Here is a 20,596-nt window from a genome sequence, read left to right as displayed (position 1 = left end):
CATCACCTATCTTGTGGTCGTTGCTTTGTTCCTGTCCGTGTTCCTTCACCTATCCTTCTTTGATAATGATAGAAGCTGGATGAAAATGTCAGGCCAGAAAATCACCTGATGAAATGCCTGGACACAGACATTTTTCAAAGGACACAGACATTCAGCCAGAGCTAACCAGTGAGACTTCAGAGTTCTCTTCTAGAAAACGCTTATACACCACAATCTAATAAGCCAAACGGTGTGTTAGCAGCAATTGTTTCATAAAAGCCAAGATCAACATAAACAGATGGGAATGTACCAGTAGATATTTTGGGAGGTATAAGGATTCTGATGAAGATGCTTGTCACTGTGTGTCTAATCTTTTAGACCTGGCATTCACTTTAAAAAAAACTCCACCTTCCAAGAACATACCAGTGACAGCCAAAGCTCTACAGACATTCCTTAGAAATATATGAGGATGGCCAAAAAAGAAAAATGTAGTGTTCCAAGCAAAGTGTAGACTGCAGAGTGATTGAAATTTTGTAGTGGAAGTTTTAAAGAGAAACTAATGTCAACAAACATCAATGAACTAAAGCAGTGTTACAATTTAGAGTGACACATAATTTAGTTACTGCTGTTGAGGCTATTGAATGGGGGGCTGTACTGTATCACAGGCTTTGTTTTTGTTTAGTAAAGCATAAAAGTGAGGAATACAGTTGTTATTTTGTGTGCTTAAAACTAGAAAAACTGCAAAAACCTTTTTTTTTTTTTTTTAATAGGAGGTAGGAGTGTAACAACATTCATGCAGACTGTGTCCGGTGCAGTCATGCGTGGTTCAGTGCACACATGTATCAAATAATAACATCTGAACACAGGCAGAACCTTTATCTGCAACACTAAGTTCACAAAGCTAGATTGTATTGCAACTTTAAAAGTGACACCAGAAAAAAACAGAATTGAATTACTCTCCTGAAACAACATCAGGGTGAATGGAAACACTGATACTGAAGAATAATCAGTGAAAGTCCAAATCCAACTGCCTACATTAATCAACCAGTCCAGAACACTGGGTAGAATACAGCTGTGCTTTTATGATCCATTAAGTGCATCTGATTGTTAAGTGTTTGTACAGTCTTATTAAAAAAATAATAATAAAAAAATGCTTAATTCCAGTTAAATAGCAAGTTTTTGTTTCTCTCGATTGAAACATACTGAACTATGACTTTGATACTGAAGTATGTAGCTGTAAAAGCTCTGTTCTTTTACAGCCGTAATGGAGGGTTTCCTGTGTTTCGTGACTGTGACAATAGAACAAAAAGTAAAGTTGATTAATTTTAAACTGCTTGTTTTATGTTCATTTTAAGCCAGATGTTCTGTATTCATTTTTACCCATTTGATTAAAAGAAATTCCCGACCTTGTGGCTTATTAAGTCATAGCTCTGATAAATGTCAAAGGTGCAACAGTACATGGGACAATTTTTCTTGTTTTGCATGAGTAGCATTTAGTTGATTATCTGGTCGTGAAACATTAACCTGACCTGTGATTGAAGAGCACATTTAGCTCCACCATGTGCATTCAATGAGCTTTTCAGCACTATGCAGAAGCCACGTGTGTCCTGTTCATGGGCGCATGTTTGTTGTGCTCCATGCTGACGCATGGCGGGGGTGTTCAAGTATCATTCACATTGAGGCACCTGCCAGGTCCAGGAAACAGGGCATGTGACACTCGCATACACACAGAGTTGGTGGAACTTTCACTTTAATATATCAAGTAACCAGGGAGACCAGACCTGCTCAATATTTGATCCTCTGCCACTCGAGCTGTGTGTGTGAGAGATCTTGAGCTGCTGTTACATTGCTTTCACTATGCAGGTTGTGACCCAGGTCCACATGGTTGATCAGTACACTGAAAAGTTGCTGACTGCTGCACTAACTCACATTTATTATTGCCATCTTAAAGATGGGATAGATAGAGTGAATATGGCACTAAATACAGCCAGGACTAATCACATGGAAATGTTATGTGTAACATTTGTGCACCTTTCACAAGGTGGTAAAGCCTCTGAAGCTAAAACAAAAACTCTAGCTGTGTGCCACTGGATTAAGGTAAAATTTGTTGGTGTGGAAGCTCTTACTAAAGGAGGCTGATTGAAAACTGATTCAAAATCAGTGAGGCACAAAAGGTTGTTAAAAGCCCCAAAGAAAAATGGGTTTAATTCATCTTGAGACATATCTGGGGCTCATCATTAAAGAGAGACAGAAACTTATAACAAACAAGGCACATTTGTTTACAACAATATTACTGCTTTGTTGTTTAGAGCTTCCAGTATCTATTAGGAAGCTGGATTTCTAACTGAAGATGTTAGAAATCTTTAAAAATCTCAAGAGTAAGGTAAACACCTGCATTCTGTATGGAACATACACAGTGACCGCTGTTTAGGTAATACAGTTGAACACTTCAAGCTTTGTAATCATTTGTCTGTTTTAAGATATTCAGTCTGTAGTAATCATGACATATCAACGATAGTCAATGGAAGGCAAGATGTTCAACAAGCACTGGGGTCATAGATGAGGCTTAAATGGATCCACTACTTGAATATATTGGACTAAATATATTGTAATTTTCCTATTAACTGAAAAAGTTGTCGTTTCTGAAACATGAAATTCATAATTATAAATAGTAAAAACAAACACATTAACAACAACAACAACAAAAAAACATCAAATATATTTTTCTGTAAAATTTAATTAAAAAACAACTTCTGGTGAGGAACAAATTTGAACACCCCCACACATTTTAAATAGTTAAATATACATACAAGTTTGTACTCAAATTTGGTTTGTTCTCCTTGATGAAGTGAGACTAAGGTCTTGAAAGAACTGTCTGGTGCTTTTAGAGAGAAGATTGTATCAGCTTAGTCTTGTGATTTAAAGCGGACTAAAGGAATTATAAATCAACTATTCAACTATGTGAAAAATAGTTAGAAGGAGAGAAACAACTGCTAACGTGGCCAAGGCTGAAAGTCCAAGCTAGTTCTCTCTGACACCGGCCCACAAGTGGGGAATGGTTAAATTGCTGGAAAAACATTCTGTTGGAGAATCAAAATCTCTACTTCCTCAAAGACTGTTGTGTTTGAGCACGCTGCAGGGAACTATCCCAATTACATTACATGGTGCTGCAAATAGCATTTTAACTCTGACTTTCAACAAATATAATCTTCCGATGGTGTAATGAGAGGTTAGACCATCCATCCCAACAGCCGTCACCAGAGAGACTCACTGGGTTGCCAAAGTCATTGAGTTTCTAAAGCCACTGGGAGCTGTTTTAAAGAATAATGCTGCACCCTGGTCGAATTCCTCACAGTCTGTCGAAACACTCTGAAAAATGCAGGACTCTGAGGGTGAATAATGAGGGAGAGCAGGGTAAGATGGAGCATGCAGCCATGAGGAAGGGTGGTGAATGGATTCTTCCTTTAACTTAATAATAAAGTGGTGAAGGAATAATTGATCTCAAGTTTAGCCAGATTAATTTAGATTTTAGAGCAACTTCTGGAAATATTTTTTGTATCATGGTTTTGAGCTCAAACTGCAGTATTACCCAGTCCAACAGTTGGCAGGAGTTACAAACAAATGAATGCCTTGATGAAGTGCAGTTTGGGCCACAGATCAGGGGGACTGCAGTTTTCCAATGTGATCCTGAGGTTACTGTAAATCACTTACCTCATTGCTGTTGATGGGTTTACTGCAGCTTCTACCATAAACAGTGGAGTTTTATTAATGCCATGATTAATTTTTATGTGTTTGGATTGTGATTACAGCACATGCTTTATACAGGGCAACTCCTCACCGTAAAACTGAGGCTTATTTGTCAAAGGCCACAAAGAATTTAGATGTTACTTTTCTACTAGCTTTTTAAAGTCTAGTTTCAAACTTGTTTTATCTGTTGTATGCCTCATTTCTTAACCTTTCCCTGCTAATCTGATTTGTTGTATTAAATCTTTGTTTCATCTTCCTGATCTCAATTATCTTGATCTCACTTTCTGTCTTTTTCCAACCTCTCTGACCTTTCCTTCACTTTTTCTTGTTTGCTCTTACCACTCAGCTCTCTTCACTTCCCTCTTGGAAGACAATCCATCAGCTTTTATTGTCCCTCCTCTTAGGCTGTGTGCAAGCTGAGGGTTACTGTGCGCCTTCTGCACCATCCATTTGAGCCCCATGTTTTGAGTTATTACTCTCTAATCCTCAGTGAGACCAGAGCCTGTCCACAACTCACTTTCCCTCCATACCTTACTGATTTGTTTCCAGACTGGGCTGAAAGGTGTAAACGTTTTACCCCTTTCATTTATTTTTTCATAATTGTGATGCCAGAGGGAGACGTAGTCTGAGATTCCCATTTTAAGTCCTTACACATTAATTTACAAGTAATAGGTTTGGTGTATTTTGCATCAATAATAACTGCGTTGTGATGATCTGATATTGTGACGGACTAGAGCACAGCCGGCCACTAGAGGGTGATCAAAACAGCTTTCACATTTATTGATTTGCTCAGGTATTCACAAAAGTAACATGGATTGCATGATTTTTCTAATACTTCAATATTTGTATAGGTTCTCCAGTTGCTTGCAAAATCATTCATATACCTGGAACTTGCATTAAGCCAAAAATATCAATGTTTTGTTAATTTGTTTTATAATGGACCAGCACATTTACAATTTGGAATATGTGGCAAGACTTAAACATTTCTTCTCACATTCTTTCTATTTAATCTAACTGCACTTGAGCAATTTTCCACCAAAGCACTTACTGATGTATTTGCTGTGAAGCGTAATTCTAAGAATATTGACTTGGAATACCAAAGCATGCCACATTTACAGGTTTTTGTTATAAAAAGGGAATGCATGTCCCTTTCTTTACATCTCACAATTATGCATCACAAGGACACCAATGACCCCAGCTGTGCATTGTGTAACAATTATCTCTGGTAAACAAACAACAAAATGTATAACCCCCAGTCTGCCTTCATCAACTAAAATTAAACCCTCAATTTCACCTCTCCATTACTACAGCTGCAGTACTACTTTGTCAATAATATGTATTAAATGGTCATTAAGTGTTTCTGCACTGCTGTAATGCTTCCAAACATTTTCCAATGCTTTGTGATGTCTTAATACCCCCACCATTAATATCAGAAAAAGCTCTGCAGACTCGAGCTCCAGTGGTTGTCTCTGTGCGATAAAATTTCAAAACAGCTCTGTGACACACACAACATTATACACTTACAACTTCTGGCTTCTTATTAATCAACAACCAACAAGAAAATACCTCAGTGTGCTTAACATTGCTATTTTGCTGTGTCAGTAAAGACTAACTCCACCAGCCTGGCCTTATTACTGCTCGCCTCCAGCCCTAATGTGTAGTTGGAAACAATGTCTTCATATAGATATGTGTGTGTGTGTGTGTGTGTGTGTGTGTGTGTGTGTGTGTGTGTGTGTGCATTTGTTTGTAATACCTTGTGGGGACCATTTTCCTGACACATACTACATTGTGGAGATCCACTGCTTCTTGTGGGTGGGGACCGAAGCCTGGTCCCCACAAGGGGAAACACTGTTTTTGGGTCTAGGGTTAGATTTAGGAATAAGATGTGAATTGAGTTTTGGTTAGGGTTGGTTATGTAATGGGTAGAGTTAGGGTTAGGATAAGGGTAACGTTTAGGCTGTAGAAATGAGTGGAAGTTGATGAAAAGTCCCCACAAAGATAGCCATGCAAACATGTGTCCATGTGATTGGGGAACTGAATACTTCTGGTTAGGCTATGCAGTAAACTAGGAGTCAATAGCTTGTCACTGCAGCCTTTGCGAAATTGGTCATTCTCCATTAATATATATATATATTTTTTTTACATTTTGTCTCATTACAGCCACAAACCTCAATGTATTTTATTGGAATTTAAATGTCAGATTAACACAATGTAGTGCATTTTTATGAAGAGGAATATATCTAAAACCTCAGATGTGCCTCTGTTTTCAGCCTATCTGAGACAGCACCTTGTTAAATCAGCTTTCTAGAGAAAACCAGTGGAAGGCTTTCTGTAGTTTGTCTCAATCAGCTTTGCAGGTCTTGAAGCAAATGTTTTGCTCGTCCTTCTTTGACAAAACAATAAGAATAATGACTTGACCTCAGTCAAGCTGAATTTGGGTATATGTGGACATCAGTTTTAAATTCTTGTTTAGATTAACGATTAGGTTTTAAATTGGACCTAACTGAGGTCCCGTTTAAAAACTGAATTTTTAAACTGGAGGCATCCTAATTCAGCATCATAACCCTGGATGTAAGTTTTGGGCTGTTGACTTGCTGGTGGGTGAACCTCTGGGGTTTGAGCAATACTCTGCATTTCCAGCTTTTGTTTGTTTTCCCCTCCTTTTATTAGTTGTGTTTAGGTCATTATATATGGTGCAGTTTGTAAACTCAAATGTGTTTCTACTTTATTCTTTTATGTATGAGCAAAGAGAACATGGTGAATACATACGCTATGCATGTTCTTGTCACTTTTGAAAGATAGTGCAGATACTGGGTGGGCCGTAGTTTTGCTCTGCGGCTTGGTACGGTAGGTGGTAAAAGTGTAAATCAGCACACTTCAATGTCTGCAGAGGGCTGCAGAACAAAAGTGCTGAGTCTGCAATAGAGAGTGTGTGTGTTTGTGATGAGAAGGCGGGGCAAGAAAAGGGCAAACTATAGTGAAATAGAAAGCTGGAGAAATGAATGGATGCAAAGCTGTAATGAAAGCATGATTTGAAATGGAAAGAGGTGGAAAGTTAACACAGAAAATGAAAGTAAAGAGATGAGTGGAGGAGTTGATTTCAGAAGTCTGGAGAGGAGATTGATGAAATGAATGACGATGAAAAGAGAGGAGCAGAAGAGAGAGAATGAAAAAAAGAATTGGGGAGAGTCTGCAATCCATCCTGTGAGTTTTGGTTTTCTAGGCTGGAGTGCAGGAAATCAAACAACTTCTTCATTTTGATCTCGCTGAACGTGTCACAAGAGGGAGATTAGCAATTGTTTAATTATTCAAGCTACACATACATAAATCTGCCCAGATTTGCATAGTTAAAAAACCTTAAGTCCTCCATGGAGTTTTCTTCTGACATCAGGAAGAAAAGATGTCAGTTTTCCAATTGTTGAGATACTGTTTTAATACAATTTCTAAATGATTGAGTCATTTAGTTCTTGTGTAAAATAGCACCCATAAATGGAGAACATGTTGGAGCATCACCTATCTGCACTCTATCAAGATTAGCTGTGAATCCATCTGTGGCACGCTCAAATAAATTACAAAAAAACTCAAGAGCTCCATCTCAGACTCAGCGGCCCTTGATGAATGTAATGAATGTGAAAGATTATGGGAATTCAGTTAAAGACTGTTCATATACAACTTGTGGTGAGATTTCTTGGAGACAGGTTGACAGATTTTCTAAAAAGATTTTCATGTATTGGTCCAAGATACATTTCCTCACACCAAGAACACCGACTAAGGGGCTTGTATTGATGCCACCAGAACCTAACCCTAACCCTGAGCCAACATGAACATGAACTTTTCTGTAAACCAATTTCTTCTTCTCTAAGGTTGTATCTTGTACAAGACAATGATCTCCAATTAGAGTAAATGGCAAATAGCTTGCATTTGTACAGCACTTAAAATGATTGAAGAGTGCTCTACGCTCACATTCTGTTTGTTTCAATGAGTTTGTTTCAGTGATTCATCTTCGAATGATAACTTAAATTAAAACAGCTGCAAACATCCAATAAAATTAATTAACAACTGCATATAGTTGATTTGTGCCTTTTTACTTTCTAGTTATTGATTTTTAGCAAATCCCCATGCCTGGAGCGAAGGCAGCCTCAGAAATCAAGGGGTCAGGGTGAAGTTGGTTGTTATAGTCATTTTTATAGACTTGGTGGAGACAGAAGAAAAGTGACTTCATGGAAAGATGGAAAAAAAAGACTAATGCATTCACAAAGGGTGGTGTAAGGGCCATTGTATTGATTTTGTGTTTATGTGGAGCTGACAGTTAAAAATTAATCAATGACTTAAAGGAAATTCAGAGCTCCAGCTCCAGCTCAGTGTAAAAAGAAACTGAGATGAAGTAATGAATCGTATTAAGCCCCTTTATTCATATATTCCTTCATCAAACCAAGTGTAACAAAATGCCTTCAGAAGTAACCTAATTAGTAAACAGAGATCATCTGTTTGCAGTTAAATATTTGTATTCCAAGAATTTGAAAATTTCAAGCAGATACCTGAAAATAGATTATGACATGACTGCAGACACATTTTATTGTTATTGAAAAGCATTGGTCATGAGTTATGTAGGTGTCATGTTTGGCTCAACTTTCCTAACCCACATGCAGAACACGACAAGAGAATAGATGTTCCGTTAAAGGTTTATTTTACAAAGAAAAAAGGGTGATGTATCGCGGGCGGGAAGCGTCTCCCAGGGAGCGGCTCGCGGTCTGCTGACACACTAGGAAGGTAACAGACAGATGGTGAGTTTCAGGTGATGGGAATTGGGAGCTTCGAAGGAAAGGAGTGGTCTTACTTGTGGCGAGGTGGATTACGAGCTGGGGGGGGAGTTCCGGGCCGTAGGATCGGGGAGGATCTTCGAGTGGGTATTTTGAGGTTCCAAGGGTCCAGAGGTAGTAGACGGCGGCGGAGGGCGGACAGGTAAGAACAAGCGGAATAAGTTCTCGGAAGGGAACTTCACGTTTCCAGTGCAGCACCATTGCAGGTTAACACTCAGGCGTTGAATGAGTGTCGGTCAGCTCCTCTTGAACAGCCGAGCAGATGAGTGATCAGCAACCGGTGTGTCGGGAATCCGACACACCCCTCCGGGACGGCAGCTTCTGGCACCCTCTAGCGGTTGACACAAAGAAAAGGAACCCAACCCACAACTAAAAAGAAACCAAAAACCCCAGTACCTAACAGTAGGATTAATGGGGTGATTATAAATAACTCTAGGAATGCTCAAAGCCAAAAAATAAAGGTTTGGTCAACTAAAATAATATTTCCATAGTTCGGATCTCTCCCAAAGTACATTGTGCAATTGTTTAACTGATAATTGCATCCACAACCTTGACAAGAAATTCATTGATTAGTTCCTGTTATCTGCTGTAAATGTCAGCTTTAAGTTGGTTGTATTGCTCAGCAGTGAAGGACATTTAAATTAAGCTTAATTTATTGCGTTTTATAAGCATTTGCAAACTGCACACAAAGATCAATAACACTGCAGCAGCATGTGGGCAACAATTTAATGTGAAACAGCAGAGTGACACTCTACTGGTGCTGTGATTATTGTTCTTTCTGTTTGGAGACGGTATAATTGTGCTGGTCAATAGTTGAATCAATTTGTAATCAAACTCTCCTCCTAAGCATTAATTTTGTCCTACTTGACAGACATGAAATGTCAAACTGGTAGACTCTGAGATGTTAAAGGACAAAAAGAAAACTTCGAGCGAACACAGGCAAGAAAACTTTTCTAAAATTTCCGTCATATTTTAGCAGCCGCTTCTGGCAAAAGAGGAAGAAAATTCTTTATCCAAAGCAATATTTGAAGGTTTTAAAATATTTATGTTCTGAAGTACAATCCTTACTAAATAATTAATTGATTTTTAGGAGACGAGGCCTCTCAGCTATTGCTACTCTGTGTGATCAATCCTTTATTGAGATATGCCTCTTACACATTACTTATTGAATATCTGTGAACATAGCAAACTTTCTATGCTTTGAAAACATTAAGGTACAGTTTCAGACTATAAGCGCTGTAACATTAAGGTTCGGACCTGCAGTTTTTTTATGCTGACTGTGTCGTTTCTGCCGTCGCCTTAGAAGATTGAACAGAAAAACGTCTCAAAGCTACATTTTCTCCTGTGTGACAAACTTGTATTTTTGGCGGCAGATTTTTCTCATGAGAGTATTAAGTCACAAAAGTAAGTATTAAAAAAATCAGTTTAAAGTTATGCAGAGGTGGTAAGGTGCTCCTTAACAATCAAAATGAGGCCTGAAACTTAGATTACAGCATTTGGTATTTAGCATGTGATGATCCTCCTTTAATGAGAATTTGGATCCAGAGCAGAAACTGTTTATTTCTTGAAAGCATCTTTAATATGTATTGCAAGGCATTTGTCATCCTTGCTCTACTTAAGCTTTAAATTGAGGAATGACGACCCGGTTTGGTGCGTAGGTTTAACGTTACCCTCCTGTAGATGACTTAAACACACACCCTAAAGCCTGCAATTAACGAAGCACACCCAAGCTATTTATGTATAATAAGGTGGCGGATTTGTCCCAGCCCCTGATCTGGTGTTGCATGTGTGTCCGTGCAGACACACCATTCCACCTCATTAAGCAGACATTGTTCTGCAGCCATAAGACTGGTGCCACAACAGTCGTTACTCGGCGAGTGATTGAGCGCGAGACGAGATGCTTTGGCTGCTCGCTGGGGACCGACGCAGTGGCTGCTACAGAACATTTACATAAGCATCCCCTCCCTCTTCATTTTATTAGCATAGAGAACATATCAACACGAAAAGGGAGCGGAGGAGGAATGGATAGAGGAATTAATGAATAGACGAGTCAGGAGAACGAGATGTTGCAGTTGCAGGGTTCACAGGAATGACGATGGTCACATTATGTAGCAGAACAAACATTTACAGATTCACATTTCTATCATTATTTCTCTAACGACATTTCTTTGTTTTCCTTAGGGACCGATTTGTTTTGTAAGGTCTTTCCTTTATTTAGTAATCTCCATTCTTATTGCTTATTTATTTTTTCCCTTGTTCTGCATTGGCTCATTTACAGAATTAGTTTATTTTTCACTGAAATCGCATTGATTCTTTGATTTATTTAGGAATCTGTAAGAGGCAAACACTCGGAACCAACCTGGGTTCTTGTAGCAAGAGCTTTCATAGAATACTTTCAAACCAATCCATGCTTGAAGTTTCTAAAATCATATTCAAATCTTTATGTTGAGCTGCTACTGTTTACTGGAACACGAATACCGTATGATGTAAATTTTGCGACCCAATGGGTACATCTACATGTGGAGCTTAGATGTGTGTCAGCATGCAGGTTGTGCAGACGACAGAAATGGCTGGTCAGATCATGAGCAGAATAAGAAAAAAAATACATGCAGAAGAGATCCACTTTTTAAAAAGGTTACAAAAATTATACATTCTGAAGATTTTGATGAGATCTTTGGTATTCTTCTTTTGTTTGTGGAAATTTTATAAACATCACATTATCTTCCCTGATAAGGCTGCTGTAAAAAGCAATTTATTTTTGAGTAAAATACAGATGCGCTCAAAAATGAATAGAAGAGCATGTTTCTCCGTGAGCACTATGGGGCTGATGTAACCTTGGAGGTATGTCCAGCCCTTAAATAGTGGGGTCCAAAGTCCTTCTTCATGTTCTGTCCTGCAAGTTTTAGATGTTTTCCTGTTTTGGCACACTTTGATCAAAGGAACTGATTGTTGGCATGTTGCTAGAGAACTTGATAGCATGCTGACGAGCTAATTAAGCCATTGTTTAATTCAAGACCAGAAGAATAATACATTTCTTACTCTGAATCCCAATCCAAACTTCTTTTAGCTCTTTTGTTTTGAACTGCTTCTTTTTTACTTGCACTTGGTTAAATTAAAATCTGATGCAACTCAGATAGGACACTGTTTGTAAAAATCCTGAAAGTAATTTGACAATTTATGAAAATCTTTAACTCGTGTGTGTGTGTGGGCATGTGCATGTGCGTGTGTGTGTGGGCGTGGGTGGGTGTGTGCGGGTGTGTGCGTCTGTACACCTATTGGTGACAAGCATCAGTTTTGGTTAAATCCATCCAGTATCAGTCAGCATTGGCATTTAAAACTCAAATGATCCGAACGGTGACGTTCATCTGTGCTCCTCTTGATCTAATTAAGCAGGTGGTTTTAAACACAGCGAGCCGTTTCTAATTGAATCTCTGCCTCATGCATGAAGCTCCATAATGAATGTGGAGCCACATAGACACAAAGAGGGAGCATGCCTCATTGCCATGACCGAGCAAAAATGGTGTATTAATGGTCAGCCTTTTAGGCCTTTTACACCCTTAGAAGGCTGTCACCTTGCATAATATATGAAGGAGTGATTTGAATAATTGGGTTTTCAGTGGAAGCAGTAATGAGGATTATGGACCGGTAGTGTTGGTCTTCAGAGGTGTGTGTTCACTCTGCTTTTCTATTTTCCTCATTTTCACAGTAAAATCACAGCAGAATGGGACCAGTGTTGGTTTCCAAAATGGTTTTGTTCTGTCTAAAGGTCATGCAAACACAGTCTGCTGTAGTTGCAAAGAGCTATTCTAGGTGTGCAGATGTTTACATGCCACATTAAATCTGCCCCCCACAACTTTATCTGAAATGCTCAGATAAATCGTTAACAATTGGGTGATTGGAGATGGTTCAGTAGTTCTTTAAATTTGACAAAAAATATATAGACGGGAGTGACGCAGAAACGGCCACTCTCTAAGGCAGTTCCCTAATGTCAGACCGAGGAGCTTGATGCACTGTGTATCCAAGGCAACCTAAATTAGTCTCAGCAGGTTTGTGGGCACTATGTCTCTTGGTGAGGAGAGATTGAGCAAGTGTGCATGTAAAACTAAAAACGGAATAGAAGGAAGGAGTGCAGAGAAAAGGAAAGAGTGTAAAAGAGGAGTGAACAGTTTCAATTAAGACCTGCAAGAGAGAGAGAGAGAGGGAGGGAGATGTGGAGCTCAGAAGCCAAGACAGAGGTTGAATGTGATTTAAGGATGGATGAAGGGATCGGGGAAGGATGCATGGGGTGACTCTGCCGATAAGAGTCACTGGGAAGGAACATGCTGCTTATTGCATGCCATGAAGAATAAAGGCAGCATCTAGTCTGTTGGACCGCTGTGTTTCTGTGTCTGTAAGATTAATTACCCTATTTGGGATACGAATAAATCTGAAATCTGTGCTGAAAAGCCATCAAGCACTGTATGCTAACGAATTTATACATACAAAGAGTCCAAATTACACATGATGTTTTAAAGGCACATAGACACTCTGCGCAGAAGCACAAGGAAGTCATGGCTACATGTGTGCATGCAGACACACACACTTTTCTTACATTGACTGGATGACAGAAGGGGTGTAGGAACACAGACGGCCCGTGGGTGAGATGACGCACAAGCATGCGCACATGCACTCACATAACACATAAAGCTAAATATACTCAAGTACAAGTCCTGTTCCTCTGATCTGTCACAAAATTGGAGATGGAGTGATGGAAAGCACAGGCAAATCTGTGCGATGGGGGATGTGTTTCTCACAGCTTTTGCCTCAGTTCACAGCTCAAGGTGTTAATTGGAGAATGTGTGCATGTGGTTTTCTTTCCAATCCCTGCAGTATTTTCTCCTCACCTCATCCTCCGCTTCAACGGCTGTATTTTCCCTTTCTCTACCATCAGAATGACTGCATGCACAGGACCTTCAAATATTTTTTATGCTGTTTTTTAAAAATTTTTTTATTAACTTCTGATTTACATTCAGGAAAAGGGACAAAAAAGAGCTCTGGCGGAGTCCAATCTGCACTGGAACTACATCCATCTTTCTGACAGAATATGGTCAAGATTGTTAGTTTTGTTATGCAAGATCAAAATGGTCCTTTAAAAATATCAAATATGTCCAGGTGCCAAGCAACAGGCCTTTTCATGACTTGTGGACCGGAGAACCAAGCTCCCATGACAACCGGAGCAGCTCCATGACGATAAAATCTCATTTAAATTTCCCCAGATTGGGCAAGAAAATAATCACCATTCATTAATGAAAGCTCTTCTCTGTGTTAAATGAAACAAATGAACAGCAAGGTTCATTTGGTTATTTTGCTTCGCTATATAACAGAGTTACAATCAATTAATTGATTGATATCACAATTTCCATGCAAGCAGTATCCACAAATTTAATGCAAAAAGCTGATGTTGATGATATTGGCTGAGGTGGTACTCTATGAGAGGAGAGGTGTAGATCAGTATGATGTTCAATATTCACCAAGAACATCATCATTTAGTGTTTTTTTTTTTCTTATGGTGTTCAGTTCTGTTGCATCCTTTGTATTTGACTGAATGAATGTACCATGAATATTATTATAGGAACGTAACAAGACTGTAAAAGTCCAGTTTGTTTGATTCAAATGGACTTTTTATCTTATCTGATTGAAAAGCACTGACACAAAAGCATTTAAATTTTCCATTCCTGATCACAGAGCAAATGGTTGCAGAGCAGTGGCATTTAAGGAGAGTTGTTTGGCTCAGAGAGAAAAAGAAGGAGCGATAGCTGTAATAAATTATGAATACTGCTGTACTCAGACTATTGATTTTGCCATTTTCTTCTACTGAGGGGAGTGTGAAGTTTTTTTTCTTTAGATAATGTAAACCTGCTGAAAGATGCCAGAACATTTTTCTAAATGTCACTTTTTTTTCTGCCGTGGAGAAATATATAAACCCTACTGTGTGCGCACCTGCTAATGAGACTGCTGCTCTATTTCACAATCAAGCTAATGTTCAGCTCCAGCAATTAGTCATGATGAGTATTTCTGTTAAACGGTGTACCAGAGCCTAGTTAGTTGGGTGCAGCATATTTAACTGTGTCTTAAACCATCACGCCTGTCAAAACTGTTCACACTCCTTGAACTTCTTATAGTTTGTCAGGCCACAAGCACATTCTGAACTTCATATGGTTGGAAAACTAACACTTCGCAAAAGATGCATAAACAATTCCTGCAGTGAAATGTTGTGGCAGCATGATGCTTTGGGGAGACTTTTGTGCACCAGGGAAAGTATTGAAAAGCACTGACACAAAACCATTTAAATTTTCCATTCCTGATCACAGATCAAATGGTTTCAGAGCAGTAGCTCTGCTATCCAGGGAGGAAATATGCATGACTAGCAGGGGGGCCAGGTAGCGTCTGCCTGATGTGTACAAATTAATTCTTCATCAGTTCAGTACACAGCCGTTTTCAACACTCAGAATGCAGTGACAGTTTATGTCTTAGTTTTTGGGAATGCACTTTTTAATATCAACTAATTCCTGGACTGAAACACGGCTCTGATCTGTGTAATGCCCCTCAGCTAACATGTTCTGTTGTCTTCCTGCAGTTTGCACAGTTCGCTGCCAAAAATTCCTGATCTCACTAATCAGAGAGGACTGGATCGTCCTGATCCTGCTTGGACTGGTCACGGGCCTCCTCAGCTGGGTTGTAGACATCTGCATCGCTGTCTTCCTACAAGGTGAGAGAGCAGAGGTGGCTATTATCAGCAAAATGTTCTACTTGTCGTATTTAAAGTTCTTGTTAAACTCCAATGTCTGTGATCAATATGTTGAGGCTTGACAACCAATTTAAAACACTTAGATTTTACTTTTTGCCTAATACAGAGCAATTTCAGGCCTGCCAACACAAGTCATCTTCACTTTGGAATATGTTGCAAGCCTCTCACTTTATTGCTGAGTTAGTAACAGGAATAGGCTTAAGGTTGATGGAAATTAGTGTTTGGATCACTTTGAGTAAGGCAGTTTCTCACCTGGATCAAAACTCATATCCATCATGTTTACGTGATGTGAAATAAAAAGAAGAGTTTGTAGAATATTGCAGTTACCCTGGAGCCTTTTCAAAACCCAATGGAAGTTGATGCCTAGGATAAGAATGTGCTGATAAATTTGATTGGACATATCTTGGTGGGATACTGCATCGTAGGATAAGTTCATAAAAGATAAATTGGCATAAATTAGGAGAAGTCAATGGTGAGTGAGCAAAAATATTTGATTAGTCTTAAATGTCAGGATGGATAATGGGAGGTTTATATGGATAAACACTTGAAAATATAGGTAAGATTGTAAACCTGGTTTGAAATTTAACAGGATATTGTCTAATTAAAACAAACTTCTAAATGAAATGAAGGTAAAATAAACTAACAGAGATCTGTTTGCTCCAGTTGGTACTGAACTGGATTCAACCCGCTTGTTTTTAAATGATCCAAGAGGCCTGTTTCTCCCACACAGTCCAACCCTGCATGAATACACAACCTCCCTCCTGTGTCTGTGCTGTTGCTCTAATTTTGTTGTTTATATACACCTGTTGGCTCTACCTATGTGTGTTTCCACAGCACAGAATTGGATGTATGATAGACTGGACAGTAACGTGTTCCTGCAGTACCTGGCCTGGGTCACTTGCCCTCTGGTTCTGATCACCTTCTCTGCCGGCTTCACTCAGATCCTCGCTCCCCAGGCTGTTGGTATGACAAACACACAGACGGACACACAACTGGACAGGATGGTGGTTTAGGCCTTTCAAAACAAAAACACAAACACAGAATGCATTTATTTACCACTGGGTGAAGGTGTAGCCTTTCTTCTTTTTAAATTTATATTTGACCAAAATTTCACAACCAGTCAATCAGTTTTAAGATTTGATACATTTCCAGTCATGATGAGTATACAATTGTTTTAGGACATGTAATAAATAATGACCCAACAACTCAACTTTTTTTAAACCAAGAACTTTGTGTAGAAGCTGGAATGTATTGTTAGTTTTCTCTCATTTACAGAGATAGTAAACAAGAGAAACACCTCCAATAACATTTGGATAGATGTCCCTTAGGAAGGTGGATCATTGAGCATTATGTTGCCATCAACCAGCTTCTGCATGGACATTTGACACTCTTATTAGAAATGGCAGATCCCATGATGAGTTCTCAACTTTTCAGGCTAGAATTAATAGATGTATTAGATTATGCTCCAAATTCATGGATGTTCATTTGAAACATCCATGAATTTGGAAGTAGTCTTTGGTCTTTGTTTCCTCAGCTCTGAACAGTGCAGCAGTGCTACTGGCAATGATGCTGTCCCTCTGCATAATGCTGCCCCTTCCATATTGTTAGAAGTATTTTTTGTAGTTGCAGTTGCATCCTTTGCAGCAAATGATCAAGCATCCACTAAAGAATTGCTATGTTTAATTGAAACAGAATTGGATTATTTAATTGCATATTTTAATGTTTTTCTGATATTGAATGAAAAGGTTTCAGTGGATAAATGAAAAATTTGCAAAATGTGCCAATTCATTTTAGATGATTAATTGTCTGAATAATTGTTGAAATAATCAATTACTAACATGGTTGTTAGCTGGAGCCTAAAGACAGTTTTTTTTTTCTTTTTTAAATGAATAAAGCAAGTCTTTTTAAAATAAATCAGATTTTTTTGTTGTATATTAGTATACTGTAAAAGGCTTGTTAAAATGCATTTTTAACATTAATATTCACAATAACTGAATTAGAAACCTCTGACCGGAAAGTAAAAACCTTCTCAGAAATCCTCACATTCATTCCCCTAGATAGCCCTTCCTGTTTCTCTACAAGTTTGGGAAAGAACAGTAAATCCCCCACTAGTGTCCTGAACACATCAGTACTTCCTGGTATTCAGGTTTGGTTTATTTGAATGCAGTGTAGCACAGTATGTAAGTACACTCTGGCGGGTTAGGAGGAGACTTGACTGTCACAAACAGAGGCTAAAGTGATGGGTGTCCTCCTAAAAATCTGAAGGCTTTTCCAGCAGAAATTTGGTAAGTTTTTACCTCCATTCCTCTGTATCGGAATGCAGGGATGGGAGAGTTAAATGCATTATTAAGCATTACTAATGCTTAGTAATTATTAACTATTAATAATTATTATTAATACACATATACACATTCAAATATGTTGTCTAGAGATTCCTAAATCAAAGCTAGTGAGCTAGAGAGACCCATTCTTTTCTCAAGCTCAGTCATATTGAATGAAGCGTCTCGTCTCAGACTTTGGTCTAGACTTTGACTCCAAAGTTATGCATTCATTTGTATGGGTCAGGCTTGTGTTTGTAGTGTGAAAACCACAAACTAATGATGGGTCCCAGTCACCCCAACAACCCACTCCCAGCGAGCCTGGGCATGTTGGTTGGATAAATAAAGAAAACTTGTTAGATATGTGTTAATATTCTGCAGTTCTGTCATAAATATTTAAAGTCATGAATCAACTCTGACTGAAATGTCAGCTGCTAATCATTCGCCTTCTGTCCTGCAGGTTCAGGCATTCCCGAGATGAAGACCATCCTGCGAGGGGTGGTGCTGAAGGAGTTCCTCACTTTCAAAACGTTTGTGGCCAAAGTCATTGGGCTCGTCTGCGCCCTGGGCAGTGGCATGCCTCTGGGCAAGGAGGTAACACACACACACAGGCCCACACCCATGCAGATGCAGCAGCATCAATATTCATCCTCCACCCTGCCATAATGGCAGCATCAGTTTGTGATCTGAACACAACCAGGCCAATGAACGATGTAGGGACAACACACATTGACCCACACTGCACAAGCTGGCAACTTTGTGAATCACTGACTCACTTGTTGCAGTGCACGACTTGTAGGTTTAAAGGCCGCTCTTACTCATGTTGAGGAATGTACAGCTGCATAGTTATTAAGAATTATTCATTTATGCAGTCATGGGTTTGCATTTAATTGCCTCAAATGTTCTGACTATATGTTATTTTTAACACAATCACAGATCCTTAATGGCAAAAGAGAAATGCAGTATGACTAAGACATTTGGTGTTTGAGGTGGACATTCATCAAGAATTTTGCTTGGAACTTTTAAGCTGAGATTTTTCAAGAATACTTGAAAAATTTTCAAATTTCTCTAATCACATTAGTCGGAGTTTAGGTGTAGTGCAGTAAGTGAAATCTGGGAGGAAATAAACCCTTTGCAATTTACATGGAGTGTCTTTTAATCTGATGAGAAGAAATTATTTATTTTCTTGGAAGATGTGTTTATATTAACTGAGTAGATTTTAATGTAGTCTGTTGTTTTTCCAAAAGTATTTTAAGCAGGGATTTTCAGGAATACACATCTCCACTGTTAAATCAGGACTGTGCATTGACTTCCATTCATTTCTATGAATCACCCTAAACCTGAAATCAATTTACATCTTAGTCCTAAACCTTGTCTGTAACCCAGCAACAGCACTTCTTCTTATGAGGCCCCATAATAAGTAATGGGTCCTCACATTGTAGTATTTGTTGGAAACATGGGCCTTCAAAGGTGAGAAATGCTAAAACACACATGTACACAGAAACCCCTGAGGGTCTTTTGCTTACGCATCACTGCAGCAGCATCTGTAGTTTTGATTCAGCACAGACCTCTTCCTCCTCTTTATCTGTGCACCCCCTTCTAATTCTCTTTTAATCCTATCAGTTACACTTTGATTTTTTTTCATAGAGCCCCTGCATGTTGTCACATGTGACTTAGAGTAAATAGGGAGGGGTTGTAAAGTGGTTCTTAACCTGAAGTGATTGCGTCTGTCTCATGACTTCTATGTTTCCTCCTGTCAGAGTCCCTTTGTGCACATTGCCAGTTTGTGTGCTGCTCTGCTCAGCAAGTTTATGTCTCTGTTTGGAGGAAACTATGAGGTGAGTTTCACAGATTTTGGTATGACTCATAAGGATTCACTATTCTCTATTTCTACTGCATTAATTTCAGTGCCACTAGCAATATTGGGATGTCTACTTTGCTGTTTCTCTAGATTCTTTCAATGTTATTCATACCAATCAAACTTGTTTCACATTTTATTTCATTTTATTTCTTTCTATTTTGTTAAGGTTTACAAATAAAAACCATTAATTAGTGCATATTTGTACGAAAGAGGATTAGGGCCACCGAAAAAAGAAAAAAAAATCTGACTTTAAAGTCAGAATTCCGACTTTAATCTCAGAATTCTTTTTTTTTTTTTTGGTGGCCCTAATCCTCTTCCGTATATTTTTGAAGTGGAAGGATAAAATATACACAGGTTTTCAAAAATATTTATAAATGAAATGCTTAAAGATTCAGAGTGGATTAATTTTTAGCCCTCCTTAGTGTGATATCCAACAACCTAGGGGTTTGACGAATTCTGAGAAGTTCTGGGAAACCGTCCAGCAACTTAGAAAGGACCAGCACTGAAGTTATTGTTGGGTGTTGAACAGAGCTCCTAAAGTATCTACTTCATTCAGTCTCCACATCTAAGGACTTGGAGGAAGGTGAGGTCATTACCATGGAGACGTCATCCAAAAAGTTCAACACTCCCCAGGAATTAGGCACCACATTTGGACTATAGTTTCAAGAAAAAAACTCTTTTTTAAAATAAAAGAGTTTTTTTAAAAACTCTTTTAAAAAAAGAGTTTTGGTCCCACTTAATTCAGTGGGATCACTGAATTAAGTGGTCCCACTTAATTCATGTGGGACCAAAATTAAGTGCTTTAGCTTTCATGCAAAAAGTTATTTGTGGAGGGAACAACACTTGATCACCCGGAACTCAGCATCACATCAGTGAAACATGGTGGTGGAAGTATCATGTTGTGGAGAAACTTGTCTTTAGAAGGAACAGAGTTGCTGGTCAGAGCTGATCGTCTGGGATGATCTTATTGAAAATCTATTAGAGGTTGTGAAAGACTGGAGAATGGGACAGAGATTCATATTTTAGTGGGACTGCAACCATAAATGCAGCTGAAATGTAACGGCTTAGTTTCAGGTGTTGGGGT

The 20,596-nt window shown here is 38.7% G+C and overlaps 1 protein-coding gene and 1 long non-coding RNA gene across 2 annotated transcripts in view; one reads left to right on the top strand and one right to left on the bottom strand.

Moving 5' to 3' along the window:
* Window positions 1-20,596, top strand: part of LOC122832651 (chloride channel protein 2-like) — an 80,530-nt gene that overhangs the window by 7,627 nt on the left and 52,307 nt on the right. Inside the window, exons 3-6 of the mRNA XM_044119620.1 lie at window positions 15,163-15,294; window positions 16,168-16,296; window positions 18,112-18,245; window positions 19,412-19,489. Coding sequence (XP_043975555.1) covers window positions 15,163-15,294; window positions 16,168-16,296; window positions 18,112-18,245; window positions 19,412-19,489 — 473 coding nt within the window. The remainder of the gene's footprint in view (window positions 1-15,162; window positions 15,295-16,167; window positions 16,297-18,111; window positions 18,246-19,411; window positions 19,490-20,596) is intronic.
* LOC122832653 lies at window positions 8,397-8,944 on the bottom strand. Its single transcript, XR_006370855.1, has 2 exons — window positions 8,564-8,944; window positions 8,397-8,488 (listed from the first exon to the last, which is right to left on the bottom strand). It is a non-coding gene; the product is annotated as an uncharacterized LOC122832653 (long non-coding RNA).

This window comes from Gambusia affinis, linkage group LG06, assembly GCF_019740435.1.
Source record: "Gambusia affinis linkage group LG06, SWU_Gaff_1.0, whole genome shotgun sequence".
Lineage (NCBI taxonomy): Eukaryota > Metazoa > Chordata > Actinopteri > Cyprinodontiformes > Poeciliidae > Gambusia > Gambusia affinis.
Note: the sequence above shows the minus strand (reverse complement) of the source record. Positions and strands in the feature narration are given on the sequence as shown.